The sequence below is a fragment of the Apodemus sylvaticus genome, chromosome 6, assembly GCF_947179515.1.
Source record: "Apodemus sylvaticus chromosome 6, mApoSyl1.1, whole genome shotgun sequence".
Classification (NCBI taxonomy): domain Eukaryota; kingdom Metazoa; phylum Chordata; class Mammalia; order Rodentia; family Muridae; genus Apodemus; species Apodemus sylvaticus.
This window is the reverse complement of record NC_067477.1, coordinates 115,522,665-115,537,261: the sequence shown is the minus strand read 5'-3', so window position 1 is coordinate 115,537,261 and position 14,597 is coordinate 115,522,665. Positions and strand designations below refer to the sequence as shown.

General features: G+C 51.1%; 1 protein-coding gene and 1 pseudogene across 2 annotated transcripts in view; both read right to left on the bottom strand.

The window, feature by feature from the left end:
- Positions 1 to 365: 365 nt before the first annotated feature.
- The window catches only part of Mapre3 (microtubule associated protein RP/EB family member 3), a 46,439-nt gene continuing 32,207 nt past the window's right edge, over positions 366 to 14,597 (bottom strand). Inside the window, exons 2-7 of one of the 2 annotated variants that reach the window (XM_052186224.1) lie at positions 4,506 to 4,633; positions 3,762 to 3,907; positions 3,004 to 3,205; positions 1,695 to 1,849; positions 1,456 to 1,608; positions 366 to 1,297 (exon numbers count right to left, since the gene is read on the bottom strand). In XM_052186224.1, coding sequence (XP_052042184.1) covers positions 1,229 to 1,297; positions 1,456 to 1,608; positions 1,695 to 1,849; positions 3,004 to 3,205; positions 3,762 to 3,907; positions 4,506 to 4,626 — 846 coding nt within the window. In that variant the 5' untranslated portion in view covers positions 4,627 to 4,633 and the 3' untranslated portion in view covers positions 366 to 1,228. The remainder of the gene's footprint in view (positions 1,298 to 1,455; positions 1,609 to 1,694; positions 1,850 to 3,003; positions 3,206 to 3,761; positions 3,908 to 4,505; positions 4,634 to 14,597) is intronic. The other variant, XM_052186225.1, reaches the window with a different exon arrangement.
- Positions 12,447 to 13,009, bottom strand: LOC127687523 (60S ribosomal protein L29-like; annotated as a pseudogene).

Below are 14,597 nucleotides of genomic sequence, written 5' to 3'. Positions count from 1 at the left end.
CTGCCCTAGACACAGAGCTGTACAAACCAGCTCAGTAGGGGGCTCTGTAGAGAGGTGTTTTAGTCATCCACTGGCCTGTAACTCATCCCTAATAAGCTCTTGTTACTCACCAAGACAAACTTGAACAAGTCATTTTTTGGGCTGTTGGTATCATCCCATTTTCAGGGACAATCTTACATCTCCTAGAAAAATCAGCATAAGACCTGCCTCACAAACAGTCACCAGTCTTGGGACTTGGGTGTAGGTCAGAGCCTAGCTTTCGATCGTGCCTGCTGATAAGGCTGTGCTGAATGGCTGTCCTCTTAGGACAGAGGGTGATGTGTTCTGATTCCTTGCTATAGGTCAGTCGAGGAAAACATGGCAAGGACTTTTACCACACAAATTTATTTAAATAAAAGTGAACACATATGCAGGCTGGTGCCCAAGGGGCAAAGGTGAGGAGGTGGGAGAATGGGGGACAGACAGACAATGGGGGCCAGGCAGAGTCTGTGTGGTGTAACTAGGCTGTAGGAGGGAGTGGAAAGGAAGCCTGGGGCAGTGCTGGGCTTCGGTCAGTGCTGAGGCAGGGCCTTGGTGGGGCCCAGTGCCTGGAGGTCATGCCTACCCCTTGCATGCTCCCTTCTCTCTCCCTGATCCCTGGACCCACAGCACTGCCTCTTCAGCTTCCCTTCCCCTTCCTCAGATCAGCCTTTCCCTCAACTACTGAGAGAGAAGTCAGAAGACAAAATAAATAAGAATTGGTGAGTTCTGCCCCAGTCTCGGCTCTAGGGAAGGGGAGCCAGGCCAGAGAGACTCCCCCAAGCCCTGCTGTCAGCCCTGGGAAAGAACAGGTAAAGTGCAAGGACAATGCAGTAAGTAAAAATATACCAATGACTTTGTCAAATATACAGCTGCTGGCTGTCAGGGAGCAGGTGGCTGGCTTGTGGGTGATAGCGGCACCCTGGAAAGTGTTGGCCAACACAGCATAGAGACAACGGAAATAAATAGAGTGGGGAGTGGACGGGGTCCTGGACGTCCCCTGGACCAGTGCCACTTGGGGGACCCAGACAGGGCCTCGTCCTCTCTTCTGCCCAACCGCCCTGAGCCCCACTCGCCCGGCTCCCTAATGCTGTGGCACTGACACAAAGCACCCAGCTGGCTGACTGGCTGAAAGGAAAGGACTATAATGTGGGGTGGGCAGAGTGGGTGTGGACGGGGAAGCCGCAGTCAGCCAGGGCTGGCGCCTCCCTCAGTACTCGTCCTGGTCTTCCTGTTGGTGTTCTTCAATCTCATCATCCTCAGGGGGTGCGAATCCCTCCTGGAGGGGAAGAGAGCGATGGTAAGCCAGCTGGCCAAGGTGAAGGAGCAGGTTCACACTCAGCCTAGAAACAAGGGCTGAGTGGCCACTGGTTCAGGAGGTCTAGCCTGCTCTCCAGTCTCAGCCGAGTGCTAGAAGGAAGGTGAAGAGGGGCTCACCTCTGTGGCATAGAGGATGCCAATGATGCCCGAGATGACAGGGCTGTTCTCGCTTTCATGTTCCTGGCAAATCAGCTCAATGTCTCGCAATTTGCTGAAATAGAAATCTCGTTCTTTCTCCAGCCCATCTACGGTCAGCTTCAAGTCCAGCAGCTGCTCAGGCACAAAGAAATGTTGATGCCAGATGTCCCTGCCATACTCTTGTCCCCATGTCAACTGCCCTTTCCCATGCTACTTACCTGCTGGTTGAGCTCAAGGATCTGGGCATCGGCCTCGTGGCCACCATTTCGGGCTGAGGGGGGATTCTTCCGGAGGATGCAGGGTGGAGCCACGTTGCTGAGCCGTCCAGAGGTCTGCATGTTCTTGGGGCCTGTGGGGGACGTCCTCTGCGGAACTGTCCAGAGGACAAGAGTCAGATGAAGTGACACAGCATATGGCAGCCGGTGTGAGGATCATGCAACAGGCAGGCCCTCTCCCTCAGGAAGAGCATCTACATGGAGGCCTCCAGCGGTGGCCACACGCGACACTACAGCCACTGTACATACAGCCCCTCTGGCAAGCCTGGGAGTGTAAGTGCCACAGGAAGCTAAGGGACTACCAAGACCGGAAGAAAGCTAGCCTGAGGGAAGGGTGCAGACACTGGGATGGTGAATTTGATGAAGTGGAGCGGGAGGGTTCAGGGCCTTCTGTACTGACAGATGAGACCCAGGAGAGCAGTTGATGCAGTCTGTCCTAGCAGAAGCCAAAGCCACCCTCAGTGAAACTCAGCCCACCCCACCAGCTATCTCTCAGTTTGGGCTCTGTTTCCCTCTGCTGGGCTGGACCGGTATCTTCCACAGTGGAGGAGGACTCAGGCTCCTGAGCGAGCGCAGCCTGCATGCTCTGGCTACTTGCTCTTTAGCGATTGCACTTCCCTAGACAGCGGCTGCTTCTAATGCAAAGCAAGCAGTTCAGTGGGGACAGGCCCAGGCAGGACAGCAGCGCAAACAGAGGAGGTGGCTCTGCTATGACGGGTCAGATGCTGGTGGGGCTGCTCCCTTCTTCCTAGCCACATCCTTGCTGTCACCGCAGACCTTACTGCTTCTTTGATTGCTCCTAGCAACCCAGCAAGATACCAGCTTTTGGAATAGAGGAAGGCAGGATCAAGCTTGGCAAACTCCTGCTTGTGGTATCCAGTGGGCAGGCAGACACAAGGGGCTTGGGCACTGGCTCCAGGCGTGCGGTCCAGTGGATCTGGAGGGAGGAGCCATGCCCCGTCCAGCTTGAGGCAAACAAGCTAGCTCATGTTATTCAACAGTGTCCTGCGGCTCAGCAAGCTGCTACCATGACTGGTGCAGGTGGCTCTCTGCTGAGAACAGCTTTTGACACCCTCTCACCCCCAAATGGGATTCCCCATCTAGGTAAGCAGCAGGCGATGTCATCTGAACTCCGTGATAACAGTCTCCTCCAGGCTGGCAGGGCTGGGCCGGTGGCCCGGGGGGCACTCCTGGCTGGATAGCCCTGCCGGCCCAGCCCCCCAAACTCCCTCCACCAGCTTGGGCATGTTACCTGCTGTGCCAATGAGTTTCTTGGATTTGTTGAAGATCTGATCACCTGGGTTAGGAGGTGGCGCTGCGTCCTGGCCCTGCCGCGCCAGCAGAGGGTTGTAATCCTTTCCGTCGTAGTTTGCATCAAAGAATTTCTTAAACCACTGAATAAACTCAAAATTATCTTGGAATTTTCCTTTCACTAATTTCTCTACAGGAATGATCTGAAATAGACCACATAAGCAGACCATTTTAGCCACCTGCTGGGGGGACTGCCTTCCGCTGTGAGCACAACGGAGCCAGCCCCTGCCTCAGCATCGGCATCGGGTACTTTCTCCATCTGCACCCCCTCCCATGTCACCGAAGCAGACAAGCAGGCTGGCGGCCCCACCAGGGACTCAGGGACATTCCTTTCCTGCAAGCATAGGAAAAATACTGTGTGGGAGGTGACGTCCTCTGTATGTGCCCTGGAGGCTCAGAATGCACACAGGCAGGATAGTAAGCTGATGTGTACCAAGAGTAACATATACAACCTCGCCACCTGGAGTGGGGCAGGTCCACAGAGAAGGGAAAGGGAGTGTTGCTGCAGTGGGACATTAGGGGTTAAGTGTATTTACTGTATTTGATCTGGGTGGATAGCATTCCCTCTGGGATGTCAGGGGTAGAAAGACATGTGACAGAATGAACCGAGGAGCCCTTGTCACCCTGGCTGGCTGGTGGGTCATCTTCTTCCCCAGGGAAACACAGCTCCTCATGGACCCCAAGGGTACAGACACCTACTTTGTCAACACCCATCTTCTTGAAAGCTGCTTGCAGCACCTTGAAGTTGTGGATGTATTCGTGTTCTAGTTTGGCCTGGAACTTGACCTTCCTCAAGTGCACACAGCCCGGGAAGAGCATGTCCATGAACTGGCAGTAGGCTGCCCCTGTGAAGACGCAGAGCTGATGAAGGCACAGCTACCACCCTGGTCTCCTGCTGGTCCACTTTCCAAAGCCTGGTCCTAGAGTTAGGGCCAGCCCAACCGTGATATTAGATATGATTAGATTCCCCTTGCCTTTACATGATATGATTAATGTTTATATATTTACCTTTTGGTGATGCTAAGGATTAAACCCAGGGCCCTGAAAATATGGAGCAGGTACTTTACCACTGAGCTAATGCCCATCCCCCAAATGACTGCTTAGTGATCCAAACCATGTGCCAGTCCCATTCCAAACACTGACAGACACTGATGGCAGATGTCTGTCTGGATGGGAAAACTGACACCCACCAGGGCTACAGCAGAGAAGAACAGAGAGCTGGGACCCACAGTGGCTTCATGGGACCCCATGTTGTTAACTCCTGTTTGTCCTGGCTCTGGCCACCCAGGAAGGCCCCACCTCCTCTCCATTTCTCCAGCCTCTGTTCCATGAATTCAGCTTTAAGTAGTGTAAGGATCATGGCTTGGCCTCTTCCTGTTGACTACAAGCCACACGAGCCTCTCTCTCCTCTCCCCTGGGCCACTCCCTGTTGCAGCCTGATACCTGAACAGAGCTGTTCGATCTTGGTATAATTGAGGTGCAGAGAGTCATTGACCCATGCAAGCATATCATGGCGACTCAGATTCTCACTGGTCACAGAAGTGGAGTACACATTGACGGCCATACCCCAGCTGCAAAGAAAGAACAGAGGTGATGTCAGCTTGAGGACTTGGAGTGGGATGGCCCCTGGGGACATGGAAGCAATCCCCTTATAGCAGTCTTGCCATTCGCATAGTGAAAGGGCTCAAGTTCATTCCTTAGACGTTTCACCAGCATCTATGATACCCAGGCAGGCACCAGCAGCTGGTGGTCTATGGCACCTGGGCATGCTCTAAGAGCAAAGTTAACTAAAGTTTCTGCTTCAGGAGACAGGCAGATCTCAGCATGAGTGGGCAGTCCAGACTACATGATGTTCAAGGATGGGAAAAATGCGATCTCTTTGGCAAGGCCTCGAAGGTTTCAGAGCAGAGAGACTGGCACCTAAGAAGAGTTGAGGCCAAAGAGCGGAGTGAAGGGCCCAGCAGCCCAACAACTGGCAAGAGAAGAGCTCATCTCGAGAACCCTGAGTTGCTAAGCCCTGGGGCATAGGTTTCTGTGTTGAGGCATGATGCAATGAGATTAGCAGGGAAGAGTTTTGCTTACCCTGGTGAAATTCTATTTAGTCAATGTGAAGTCACTGGGAGATTTTAATCAGACAGTAATCTGGCCAGATTTGTGTTCTAAAGCCAGCCAACCTTGGTGTCTCTGCTCTTTACACTCCCTATTCCCATGGCTCGTGGTCTGCTGGATGACCCAAAGGCAACTAAATTACTTTTTTTTTCCAGAACTGTCTCATAAAACATCCTTCAGCACGTATATTGCAGAGACTATAACCAGCAGCTCCAAATCACTCTCATTAGAGACCTGTGAGGTCATCCTCACTCCTCAGCTCTGCCTTCTGCCTGCATCGTCCTGTGCCCCTCACTTCTCAGCTCTGCCTCCTCTGTGGCAGGGCCTTTCTTTCCTTCCTCCGGCTCCCTCGTAGTTTCTGGTAGCCACAGCTACCGGGAGCTTCCCACGAAGCCTTCCGGCCCATCTCCCAAACCCATTCCAATACTCTGGAATTTATCTAACACAGACCAGGACACCTGCACTCCAGCTCCAAGCCAGCAGTAGTAAGGGCGCTCTGGAATGTACTTGCCTCACAAACTTGAACTGTTTGGTAGTGGAAATGTTGGAAACACCTGTGAATTAGTGCTTAATATTTAAAGGCTAGGATGTTTTGCACAGATCACTTGGGAATTCTGAAGTTTTTTTCCCCCAATATTGGGCCAAAATATTCCTCCACTCATATAGCTGATGCTGAGGAGAGGCATTGGCCCACCTCCAGGAGACAGACATGAGCGCTGGCTACCTACCCTCCCACAGAGGCCGGCATCAGCTGTGCTTTGTCACCACTAAGAACGGAGGGAACAGCTATTTTTCTGGGTTTAATGTGCAGTGTCTTAGTGAAGGAAGACTACATTGTCCTTATCCTAGTACCCTGTAGGCAGCATTGTCATCTCCCACACAGCCAACCACAACTTGATCTGTAGTAATATGCAAGGTCTGGCGCCAGTGCTGGGCTGAACCTTTGGAGCAGTGGATGGGCAGTGGATTGAGAACAGACTGCTAGAGACAGGGTGAGGAAGAAAGAGCTGCCTCTGGCTCCTCACTGGCAGAACTGAGTGAGTGTGAGGTTGGAGAGACTCTGCTCATGAGCACAAGTGGTAGAAAGGGGATCCCACTAACATATTTCCCAGAGCTAGAGACGTAGCTCGGTTGGAAGTGTTTGCCTAGCACACATGAACACATGAAGCCCTGGGTTCTATCTGCAGCACTACATAAAACTCCAGATGTGGTAGCACATGACCCAGCATCGCCTTCCTTCATGCAGATGCTGCACATTAAACCTGGAGACACACTCTTCTCTCGCTAGACCTGCTGAATCCGAATCTGACTTTGCTCAAGATACTCTAGGCCAGGCAGGTGTGACAAACTGCGCAGCAGAGCTGGCTCAGCCCCGCACTGTCTGGGCGAGCTGCCCTCAGGCACTATCCTTCACCCTAAGCATTGCTACCTAACAGGACCTCACTTTTAACTTGAATGGTTTTTGGGTTTTTTTGGCATAAAAATCTTAAAAAAAAATACTGTTATTTATTCCTAGTTCTTCCTCCTTTTAAAAATAATCCCTGTTCTTCGTCTGGGGAAAGGGAGCTCAGGCAGGGCCCAGAAGCCAAGAAAAACAAAAAATTGTTATCTTGGGATTTTCTAAAGATCAAGGACCTGGCAACTTCAGAGTTTCCCAGGATAATTTTGACGGTGTTTGAGCCAGCTGCCCTGTACCTGACCCCCAAGCTCACCACTGAGATGTTACGTATCCACCTCCCTCCCTTGTCAGGAGGTGCTAGGAAGCATGGGGGCTCCAGGACTGTCACATAGGAAAGTTACTGAAGGGTTGAGTGACACCTCACACCCTTTCTCATTGTCTTCTGTCACTTTCTGGCTTGGGTCCCCAGCTCCACCTGTCTGGTGTCAGCGACCTCTACAGAGAGCTGTCTTAGAAGCTTACATGACACCCTTGCTCTCACAAAGCTGTCAGGGTGCCCGTTCCTTCCACTTGGCTGAGCTCCTCAGTGGCCGGGCTGTGTGATTCGCCTGTGGGCTCCACACTAGTTCTTGGTGAGCAGTAATGGTTCTGACGATGGGAGGGAGCAGTGAAGACTGGCGTTTCTGAGGGAGTCCCTGAAGCAACAGCAGGGGCAGCAAATGGCACTGTCAGACACTAAGCTTTTCAAGAGGCTGAAAGGGAAGGAGTCAAAGGTCGCATTTTGTGTCTATTCATTACCTGAACTGTGAGGCTTAGAAACCTGCCCGTGCTCAATGAGTTTACCATTTTATGGGGCGATAAGCGTACATGGCTGAACCAAATGCCCACAAAACCACAAGTGCTACAGGAAGTCAAGAGAGAGGCATACAGTTCAGAGAGAGGTGAACTGAACGGACCTAGTATGAGCTGGCAGATTCTGACAGGCCTGTGTGCTCTGCTGGGCTGGGTGTAGTGGGTATAAGCTACTCTGGTCGCTGTCCAGAGTGAGACTTTCTTACGTGTGACTCGTTTCTTCAGGAGGTGCCTGGGACTGTTTTGTCTCTGGGCTCATGGGGAAGGATGGTTCTAAGTCCACTGACACTCTGAGAGGCCCAAAAGGGTTGGCGCTTCTGGGGTGGTTCACCTTTTAATTTTGCCCAGGCAACTCCTCACTCAAATTAGGGATTTTATTCGGTATAATAGGTAAGACTTTCAAAGGCTGATCATTCAAGACAGACAGGGGCAATGGCTCTACACCCTGTTCCTCAGCCTGCGACCTTAAAGAATCTTCTAGCCTGAGGGCAGCCTTCCTGAACTTCCGTGGAACCAGATCTGCTGAAGGGTGAGGTCCATTCCATGCATTCCAGGGCTCCTCACTAGGAGACACCAAGCATGTATGCGCATGTGCCTGTGCCTGTGTGTGTTTGTGTGATATATACAAGCTAGCCATCTCTGTCCCTATCTCCATCCATCCATCCATCCATCCACCCATCCATCTGTCCATCCATCCATCCATCCATCCATTCATCCATCCATCTCTATCCATCCCTCCATCCCTCCATCCACCCACCCATCCATCCATCCATCCATCCATCTGTCCATCCATCCATCCATCCATCCATCCATCCACCCATCTGTCCATCCCTCTATCCATCCATCCATCTATCCATCCATCCATTCATCTATCTATCTATCCATCCATCCGTCTATCCATCTCTCCATCCGTCTATCCATCTATCCACCCCACATTTTTTAAGCCCAGGTGACTCTGAGGTACCACGACTCTCATTTTAGCAATAGCAAAGGCCGGGATATTGGGATCTATCTATCTATCTATCTATCTATCTATCTATCTATCTATATCTATCTATCCATCCATCCATCTATCTATCTTCTTTTTACCACCTCTCTTGAGGGAAAGTGTTAGTCCCTCCTCCTAGTTTCCCTGAAGTTTAGGGCACACTCACTCCCAGAAGTGACCAAGAACTATACAGCTACTTGAGAAATGCCCAGGTCTCTGCAGCCTGGTCAGATATCTCCCACACTATCTGTGTCCAATGTTAGGGGAGCATTTCCCACACTTGTCAGGAATATGAATACAGGGTCCTCAGGGGGCAACAGAGCTTGTCAGAAGAGAACTGATAAAACAAAGAAACAGAACAGTCAGTCCCTTTAAGGGCTGAGTAAGCAGCCTCTTGTGGCAGAGCAGCCAGAGCCAGAGGCAGACTGGCTCTTGCAGGTGTCTGCTCTTTGTCCTGGCCAGGTGCGTCCCAGTTCAGGAGGGCTCGTCTGCTGGGTGCCATGAGGATCTTCCACCACACCTCCCACAGCAACATGACCAATCCAGCCTTTGTACCCCTGTTAGGCTGGGAGGACCAGTGCCCTTTATTTTTTCTCGCCCTGTGCATGGAAACAGATATGCCAGCAGGTGGCACTCAGGTCCTTGAGCTGCCTCAGAGAAAAAGAGATGTGTGTGTGGGGGGGGGGGGAATGAATCTGAGCCTCTTTTCCTCTAAAGAAAGCCAATTTCCACCCAGACGTGGAAGCAGGTGGAGCAGGATGCCTGACACCTTGGAGCCAGGTCAGCCGGAGTGGCCTCGGCAAGGGTCACACATTCTGGGCTGAGCAGAGCTTCTCCTAAAGCCACATGGTAAGCACACCAGCTACGATGATGGCCTTTTAAGTTGAGGACTGACTTAGGCCCAGCAGCCAGGTGCTGGGCAGAGGTGTCTAACACTGGTTCAAGCATTTGGTTCCCACTAGAACAGCAGCCCTGAAGGCAGCAGAGTCGCAGACTGCAGAAACTCGGAATGATACACATTTCTACAAAGAGCTCTTTTTCTTCCAGGAAAGGACAGTCAGCAACCTCCAGGGGCCACAACCTCAGGCTCTTGAACTTTGTCCTCATCTCTCTATCGCCATTCTTGTCACAAGGTGACTTTCAGGAGAAATATCTCCTGATTGGGTTACGGCACATTTCCTTCCAGGTTAGCTAGGGACTCTAGGTCAACACGTGGTCTTGGGGAAAACCTGCTTTTCATTCAGGGCCTTGACTCCTGCTACTAGGTCTAGAGTCAGAAAGACCACTAGGAGGCATAATCAGTGACTTAGTGCTAGATCATTGCCTGAGCCAGAGTCCTCAGTCTGGGGCTGTCACAGGCAAGGAGACAGTGCCCACAGCTCTGACTGGAGCATCTAATTATTTTGTTGGCTGAAGCCCCCAAATGGCCACCAAGAGCAACCCCTGATATCTGGTGGTCAGAAGGGGTTACTAGAGGGCTGGTGAGGTAGTTCAGCAGGTAAAGTGGCTGCCACGCCGGATAACCTGAGTTTGATTGTCTACACGGTGGCAGGAAAAGAACAGACTCTAAGTTGTCCTCTGACTTCCACAGATGAGCTGTAGTGTGCGCATGCCCATGTGTGCGCCCCACCTCCAAATAAATAATTCTTTTAAAGAAGGGTTTCTATAGACCCCCAGCTCCTTCTCAGGGACTCCCGTGGCATCTCTCACGCCAGCAGCTCCATTTCTAAGTCACAAAGGCACTGTGTCTAAATAACTCTGAAATCTCGTAATCTAATCTTTCATAGCCTTACCACTATCCTAACTACATTTCATTTTGGCTGTTTCAAAATCAGGTAATGGATATATACCTTCTACATATGTCTCAAAGACAATCCAGGGCTCCAGTCGTTTCTAATCTCTGGGGATTTCTCCCACATTCAGCCTTGTTCTGGATGGTTCTGGAAAATTCTCTGCAGGTCCCAGCCCTCAGTCTCTCAGTGGAGCTACAAACTACACACAGTTTCTATCCCCACAGTTTGGTACTGACATGGCACCATGTCTGCTCCAACAATTCTGATTTTGAAAGAGCCTGGATGTCTAGTCAGAGCCCCTGGGCTCCAGTCCTGATTCTTCCATGTCCTACTTCAGGCCCCATTTTTCTGTATTTATGAAATGCGCAGTGTTGGTTCCACTGGAGGGAGCTGGTGAGGGCTAAGCGTGAATAGGTATGTACAAAGCACAGAGCACAGACAAAGCCTGGTGCTCAATATTTGCTAAGTAACGCAGGGATTACTGGAAAGACAAGAACCCAAGAGCCCCCGCTTCAGAGCAGGCAGCCAGCACACAGTTGTCAGTTTTCAGAGATTCTAACAGTAGTTTAGAAGACAGCTCTGTCCTGTTCTCTGCCCTGCTGCCTGGGGATAACTGTCCGGACCTCTGACGTGATCCATTCCCAACTCCTAGTTTCCCATATATCTGCCTTTTGTCGCTGTTTTTGAGACAAAGTCTCACTATGTAATCCCAGATGGCCTGGAACTCACTACGTATATCAGGCTGGCTTTGAACTCACAGAGATTCACCTGCCTCTCTGCCTCCCAAGCACTGGGATTAAGGTGTGCACCCTCAGGCCCAGCTCTGTATGTCTGTTTTCAGATGGCATCCTACCTTGAAGGAAAACTCGAACAGAGGCCGTGAGACCAGAGAAGAGAGAATTCTGTGGATCCTGCCAAAATAGCTCCACTCCTGACTTGGGGCTATGCCCATTGTCTCTGGGCTAGCCCTTCCTGCTCAGGCCCAGGGGGCTGAAATCACCTGTCTGCAAACACTGCAAAATTGCTACCCTGGCCCCGTCTGGCTCATACACCCATGCTTTTCTGGGGATGCATGGAGGTAATGTGTGCCAGTAGGGATGGAGGGCTCTGAGGGGTGCAGAGACAGAGGATGTGCCAGCGGGTCACAAAGCCCTGGCATGCCCAGCCAATCACCTCCTTCTCATGGCTGAGGGAGGATATGACTCACAGAGAGGCTCAGTTGGGAAAAGTTGGATTGGTGAGAGCAGATGTGGGAACAGAGTGAGTGGGTCACAGGTCTTCCTGGTGTGATGGGTGCGCACATGCGCACTCCTAGGCTGGCAGACCGGCACATGGTCTGGATGGTGGCAGAAGCACATGGGACCAGCGCTTCTTCAGGAGTGTGTCCTCACAACACCCACGTCTCGGAGCGCTTCCCTCAGACCGTGAGCCCTGTTGAGGTCTCAGCACCGGGTAATGAATGGGTCTGTCTTGCCAATTAGGATTTGAACTCTTACAGAGGTTTCCCTGGGATGGTCACTGCCTGGGGAAAGGTGTCTTTAGGAGAGTCACAGCGTGGCTGGCTGCTCTATCTGGTCATAACTCAAAGGGCTAAAGGAGAGCTAGGCATGCAGAAACAACTACTCATTGCTAAAAGTAAGCCTTTTAGTAAGGCACATCTGGGTGGGCAGGGAGAAAGCAAACCATTTCTTCCTAAAGGCTTTTCTCTGGATATCTTTTCTCCCACTCTGAGACAGATTTTCTCTGTGTAGCCCTGGCTGTCCTGGAACTTACTCTGTAGACCAGGCTGTCCTCAGAGATCTACCTGCCTCTGCCACCCCAGTGCCAGGAGTAAAGGAATTAGAGCTGTGAATCACCACACCAAGCCACTTAATTTTTTTGAGACAAAGTCTTTTTATATTTTATGTGGATGAGTGTTTTACCTGCATCTAAGTCTGTATACCATGTGCATATCTGATAGTAGAGGAGACCAGAAGAGGGCGCCAGATTAGTCTGTTGTGAGTTCTGGGAACTGAACTGAGGTCCTTTGCCAGAGCAGCAAATGTTCGCAAACACTGACCCATCTCTCCAGCCCTACTAATGCTTTCTTCTTTCTCTATCTATCTATCTATCTATCTATCTATCTTTCTTTCTTTCTTTCTTTCTTTCTTTCTTTCTTTCTTTCTTTCTTTCTTTCTTTCTTTCTTTCTTCTTCCTCCTTCCTCCCCCTCCCCCCTCTCTCTTATAACAGATCTAGCCTCAAGTTTATTTGTAAAAACAGCATAGGACCCTGGTCATCTGCAAATAGTGTGTGGGTAGGTGTGTCACAGCAGTCCATCTGTCTTCACACTGACACGAGCCTTTTCTATGGGGCCTTCACAGGGGTCTGGGCACCTTTGGGAACCTGAGCTGGAGCTGAAGCCTGGGCCTTAGCTGGAGCTTTGGCCTCTGCCTTGGTTTGAGCCTTGGCCTTTGGCTGGCAGAGTCTACGCCCCTTGGCCATGTAGCTTTGAATCTGATTCCCAAGCTTGGGGTGAGCGATGAAAGCCAGGCGGCTGAGTTTGCGGCTGGGGCTCTTTGGCATCTTGGGCTTGAAGGCCTGAGGCTTCACAGGGCCTTGATGGCCTCTGTGCTCGCATTCACTGCCTTTGCATTGTTGGCCTGCATCTCCTTTCTTGCTGTGCTTCTTGGCAAAGCGCATATTCCTCAGGAACTTGAGGTAAACCCCCTTAAGAGATTCATATCTTTGTGACTGGGGTTTCTTGATGCCATTTCTGTGCCATTTACGGGACTGGTTGTGTGTGGTATGGTTCTTGGACTTGGCCATGTCTGCACCGTAACCCACAGCTCCCGCAGCACCTAGGACCGGAAGAGAAAGCTAACGCTTTCTTTTAAGCCAACAAAACTCCATGGAACCCACATCAAACCAATGCTCCTGAAGACTGTGGTGCAGGAACAAATGGGTCTTCCTGTCCGAACAGCCTAGGAAAGAGGCCTCGGTTTTCAGGACTGAAGAGCCACAACTGTGATGCTGTTGACTGTGGGGCTAGCTGGAGGGAAGAAGACACTGCCATGAGGACCCTGGAAGCTGAGCAACGTTGAGAGCCATCAACATATTCAACTCACTGCTTTCTGACCCTGACTTCTGCTCAGGGTCCCTAGGAGGCAGAGGGCAGGGACAGGCATGGTTTTCAGTTCTTTGCTGCTTAGCTGCCAAAATTCTTGGCAGGACGACAAGAGGTGTCTGGGGAGCTCAGTAGCCTTCTCTTCCTTGTTATTGTGGGCCTAGACTTAGTGGTTCTGGACTTAGCAACAGATGCTAAGAGTGACCCTGCTAAGTGGTAAAAGAGGTGGCACCAGCGTGCAGGAGCGAGGCTTAGAAAGATGGCTTTCTGTTCTTTTATTTTGTGTCCACTCCAAACAAGTGCTGCTGGCTACAGGGAGAGAGGAAACGCCAGCTTGGTATCTGAGGAGACGCCAGCTTGGTATCTGAGGAGACGCCAGCTTGGTATCTAAGGAGACTCCAGCTTGGTATCTGAGGAGACGCCAGCTTGGTATCTGGCTGCATGGACAGCACAAGGCCTTGGGACTCTCAGCACAGAGCTGAGTCTTCCTAGCGGTAGAGAGCACAGGTCTCCAGGCTCCTCAGAGAATGATTTCAGGATGGGTCTGGAGGAGAACCTGGCTACATTCTCGGAGTGTCTTTCCTCCAACCAAGTTCAGGGGGACAGAGAGCTGGCCCATTGAAGGTGGCCTGAAGACAGGGAACGGAGCTGCAGGAGATGCTGGGTCATGCTGGGAAGAGAACATTCCTCTTTCCGAGCCCTACGGGGTCCGACATATCCTTTGTGGCTCTCCATGCTCCCAAAGCCTGTCCTTGTCTCTGGGGACACATACAAACCATATTCCTTTAAAACTGTATTTGGGCTGACAACATGGCTCAGTGGGTAAAGGTGGTTGCAGTAAACCCTGATGACCTGAGTTCAGTCCCTGGGACCCACACAGTGGAAGGAGAAAACCCAAGTCTTCCAAATTATCCTCTCATTTCTACATATGTCATGGCATCACACACACACACACACACACACACACATACACACACACACAAGTTAAAAAACAAAACAAAAAAACAGAACGTGTCTTCTGATGCAAGGTCTACAGTTGTCAGTAAGGACAGTGTTGAGTACTTGGCCTTCTCTGATGCTGGGTTTTATGAACTGATTATAGTATATTTCTTCTGGCTCTAGACTCAGCCTTTTCTCTGTCTTCCTTTCCTCCATTAGGTGTCCCTTAGAATTCTCCCAGTTGCACCCCCTTTCCCCTTTGACAGGGTATAGACTGCTCATTTATCTCCAGCCTTTCTCCCACACAGCCTGCCATAAAGCCGTCCAGAACAAACTTAAGATTCAGGGTTT